A 4514-nucleotide genomic window follows, 5' to 3' on the forward strand; every position below is an offset into this window, starting at 1 on the left:
ATGAGGCCTCAATCCCCGCTGTCCGCGGACCTGCCTCCGCTGATTATGGGCACAGCGACATTCAACTCTCAATACAATGCTGATCCATTTGCCCTGCCAACCACCGAACTCGTCCATCGCGCTCTATCGCGCGGCATTCGCGCCTTCGACACATCACCCTACTACGGCCCCGCCGAAGAACTTCTCGGCCGGGCCCTAGTCACAGAATTTGTGCAAACACACTTCCCTCGCGACTCTTATCGTCTGCTGACCAAGGTTGGCCGGGTCTCGGGTGCATCCTTTGACTACTCGCCCGCGTGGGTCCGATACAGTGTTCGTCGCAGTCTGCGCCGTCTGCATACAGATTACCTCGACGTCGTGTACTGCCATGACGTGGAGTTTGTCTCCCCCGCCGAGGTCCTCGCCGCCGTGACCGAACTGCGTCGACTGCGCGACGAAGAGGGTCTGTTGCGGTATGTCGGAATCTCGGGATACCCGGTTGAGGTGCTTAGTTCCTTGGCGGAGATGATTCTCCAGGAAACAGGCGAGCCATTGGACATCGTCATGTCCTATGCCAACTACACCTTGCAAAACACCCGACTGCGTTCACTGGCATTGCCGCGACTACTTGCTGCAGGCGTGGACGTGGTTCCGAATGCCTCCCCCTTGGGCATGGGATTGCTTCGTCGAGACGGTGTTCCGATCGGGTCGATGGGTGACTTCCACCCCGCGCCGGATGCGCTGCGCACAGCCATCCAGTCTGCCGCACAATGCACCTCGCACAGCGGCGAAAAGTTGGAGGTTGTGGCGATCCGGTTTGCGCTCGAGTCCTGGCTACGTGCGGGCGCTAAAGCTGGTGCACTGGGTGCACCACTGGCTCGCTCGACGGACGCGGACCCTGGGTTCTTGTCCGTGGCGAACCTCGGCACGGGCAGGAGACTAGGGGTCAGTGTCATGGGAGTGAGTAACATTGACGAGCTGGATGAAACACTCCGTGTTTGGCACAGTATCTTGGACGGACTGGAGAGCTGGGACGAAGACGAGGACACAGAAGGAGAATTGGACCTGGAGAAACAAATAATGTCCATGGGCCCCTCCTCTACATCACCCCAAGCAGCAGCAGCAACAGAGAAACATGAAAGCGAAAATGGTGCCGTCCCATCCCAAGTCCAGGCACCCGCCATCCTCACGCCCTCGGAGGGTCTCATCACAGACCGCGCATGGTCTCACACTCGGCGCGCCAAGATCTTGCAATTGGCCAAGGAGGTGCGGGATGTTCTGGGCGCAGAATGGGTCGATTACGTCTGGGCCAGCCCGCCCCCGAATTTCAAGAACACACTGCCAGATGACCATATTGCTGCGAAGAGATTAATCGAGGCCGAGGAGGCGGAGGGCACGCAGGCACTGCCGTCTCCGGCCGCCTCTATTCATGACGAGCCCGTGTTGACGCCACCACTGGATGCACAGCCCCAGCTGGCATAGAGAGAACGAAGAGCTGGAATTTCAAAGAAATAAAGAGCTGGCCTTTTGGCCAGCCGCCCACCCCGCAATGTAATGACAAGATCGTTCTATGATCATTGTTCACGTTGGTCTCGGTTTCACGTTCAGTGTCCATGTCGACACATGTCGAAATCCGACCTGTCGATTTTGTGGCTTTCCTGCGGCGGAGGTCGATCAAAGTAAAAGCCCAAAAAAAACAGCGCCATGTCAATAATTCCACAATCAACACACATCTCCAATTCCACCGGTAGTTGAACCAGTTGATTCGTGAACTCGTCACCACCTGACCCTCGTATGCTCCGGTTCCTCTCCAAGAATTTGCCTGTAGCACACTCTTGATGAGAAAGGAATTGAGAGAGGGAGTTGGTGGAGAGGGGGCGAAAAAGCAAATGTTCTTCAAAACCAGCCGGATCCGATATAAACGGGGTTCCGTTTCGTACTGGGGCAGTTCCATTGATCACTAGAAAGAAGAAGAAAAAAAAAGGAAAATAGTAAATACCTGGTCAGGATGTCTTCCAGCCTCGTGGAGAGGTCGTACAAAGAAACATGTGGGTTGGCTGGAAATGTCAAGATCCCACTTCTCAAAATGGAGGTTGTCCACTTGGTCATTTAGACCACGCGAGCCCGGGAGCTTCCTTGGTACGCGCAGAGATACCCGCCGAAAAACTCGGTTCTCATGTGGTGATTCAACACACATGGTCCTGGATGTAAGCAATAATGACAGGCTTATCAGACAAATTGACAACAAATATGATAACAAAAATGTCCCCGCAATCAGGCGAAGGCGTTAAGGTGGAGACCGCTTCTTCAGTCCTGAGAACACTCAAATGACCAAGAGGCCAGAACGGGTAACTCAATAATGCCAACCAGTGCCAGTTGTGCGCATCCAACTCATGACTCTGTCAAGTAAAAATAACAATGGAAGAACTGAAAAGGGGGTATATCGAACAGGCGGTCGAGCACGAGAGAAGCAGACAGGCAAACCGAATCATCACAGTCGTCAGAACCTCTTATATGGCGATGCGACATTGCATCCTCAGGTTCGTGGGCCTGGTCGAGCGGACCGATACGTTGACGGAGGCGGAGGGGGAGGAGAATCCGCAGGCAGTGGAGGCGGAGGAGGCGGTGGTTGCCGGTGCCTGGCGAATTGCGGTGCAGTGTCAAAGACCCGACGCAGCTCCTCGCGCTGGTCAAGATACTCATCATAATTGGCCGCAATGATCGCTTCCAGGACACTGGCTTCTCGCATCCCACGGTCATTGATCCTGTCCATTCGATCTCGCAGGCTCCAGTATGCATTGCGAAAGGCTCGAAAGATCAAGTCAATCTCCTTGGTACCTCCGGAAATGTCATTGGAGGAATTGTTTGGGTCCTCAATAGACAGGCGATCAGGGTTCTCAAACGTCTATCAGGAAGCAGTCAGCGAACATGAACGACTCAAGCGCGCGGCAAGGTCATAACGAAGATCTCACCTTGTTGTAGTAACCTGGGGGGTTCATTCGAATACCCGTCTTTTCAAAGTTGAAGACTTTGCCATAAAAGTAAAAGAATTCCATCAAGAGAGCTCCGATGTTTTCCTCTCTGTTACGAGGCATGTGCTGAAGAAGGCTCGTGACGATGCAGGTGATCGAGAAACCACCGAGACCGCCAGTTGGAACTTCATTCAAGCCTCGAAGGAGCAAGAACTGCTTCACTACGGAAACCAACACGGGCATCGCGGGGTACTGCTCGCTCCACACTTGGAAAGTTCGGTTGGCCAGGAGACCACTGTCATTGTCGAACGACAGATCAACACGCAGCCCGGTCAATTTATCAACCCATTTGAGAATGGGCACCCGTGCACTGGCAATGGCCTCCACAGTGCCGTCCACGGCGAGACCCGAATTCTTGACAAAGGCGGCAAATGCATAGATTTGACCTTTTCTTTCACCAAAGGCGCGGATGCCAGTCTTGGTGAATGACGTCGATAAGAGGACTAGATCGATATCCGCAGTGGGAAGATACATGCCAGAGGCAAAGGATCCAAAAGCGTGTATCGTCACACCAGAATAACGCCGCTGGAAGGCTCGCTCGAGCCTGTCCACGACGTCCTGGCGCACGATTTGCTCGAACCGCTGCGGCTTAACCCACTGGTAGAAACCAAGAACCTCATTTTGAAGACTAGAAGCTCATGTTAGTGCAAGCCCTGGCTTCCGAGTACCGGGAGCAAATGGTGCTTACCGAGCCGCGACATTCAAGGACGGGAGATGGTCCATCCATGGGGTAGCGTTTTGATCCCTAAATGGTAGCCATTCATCGAGAATCGACCCATCCATTTTAAAGCGCCGCAGTGGCTTCCCAGTCTTGGTAGTAAGAGGCTTTGGCTGGTCATCTCGAGTGCGCTTGCGAGATGCCGCAGCGGATTCTCTACTTTCCGAGCCCCTGGGGCCCGCAGGCGCGTTCGACGGTGGTTCATTCTCTGGCTTCTTAGACGCTCCGGCATCGTCTCCAAAGGCACCGAGGGAAATAAAGTCATCGTTGTCGACGACGGCATCTTTCACCTTGGGCTCTGTTGGAGTGGCCGCCAGTCTCGCCTTTCGAATCAACTTCACCACGTCGATGCGCTTATGCTGACTCTCATCTGGAGGAGGCAGTGCCGTGTAGGGGTCAGGGTTGGACCACTTTGGCTGCGGAGGATCTGGCGCAGGAGTGGGGATGGACGCGAGCAGAGGCTCGGCCGATTCCTCCTCGCCCGCGGCGTCCACGACGCGCTTTTTGCGCGGACGGGCCTCGGCATCCGAATCTCCATCATCCGAGAGCTCCATCTCCGCTTCTTCGCTATCGCTCAAGTCTTCCAGAGACGCGAACTTTGGAGCAGGCTTCGGCTCGGATTCGGGGAAGAGCAGCTCCGGGGTCGGCTCCCTCATCTCTCGCAGCAATGGGCGCTCTGAAATGTGGCGCGGTGGTGGGCGGAAGGAGAACTCATGTCTTGGGTTTTGGCCACGGGGACCTCGTGGGGGAGGGCCATTGCCCCGAAATTGAAATGGAGGAGCCAT

At 55.0% G+C, this 4514-nt stretch overlaps 2 protein-coding genes across 2 annotated transcripts; one reads left to right on the forward strand and one right to left on the reverse strand.

Moving 5' to 3' along the window:
• On the forward strand, window positions 1-1461 carry POX_c04300 (D-arabinose 1-dehydrogenase; the record flags this gene model as incomplete). Its single annotated transcript, XM_050113180.1, has 1 exon — window positions 1-1461. The coding sequence occupies one exon, from the start codon at window positions 1-3 to the stop codon at window positions 1459-1461; it is 1461 nt and encodes a 486-aa protein (XP_049970736.1).
• Window positions 1462-2515: 1054 nt separating this feature from the next.
• On the reverse strand, window positions 2516-4514 carry POX_c04301 (uncharacterized protein; the record flags this gene model as incomplete). The annotated part of the gene is made up of 3 exons (XM_050113181.1): window positions 2516-2884; window positions 2952-3639; window positions 3700-4514. 3 exons carry the CDS (start codon window positions 4512-4514, stop codon window positions 2516-2518), a joined length of 1872 nt encoding a protein of 623 aa, XP_049970737.1.

Source organism: Penicillium oxalicum, chromosome III (assembly GCF_001723175.1).
Source record: "Penicillium oxalicum strain HP7-1 chromosome III, whole genome shotgun sequence".
NCBI lineage: Eukaryota > Fungi > Ascomycota > Eurotiomycetes > Eurotiales > Aspergillaceae > Penicillium > Penicillium oxalicum.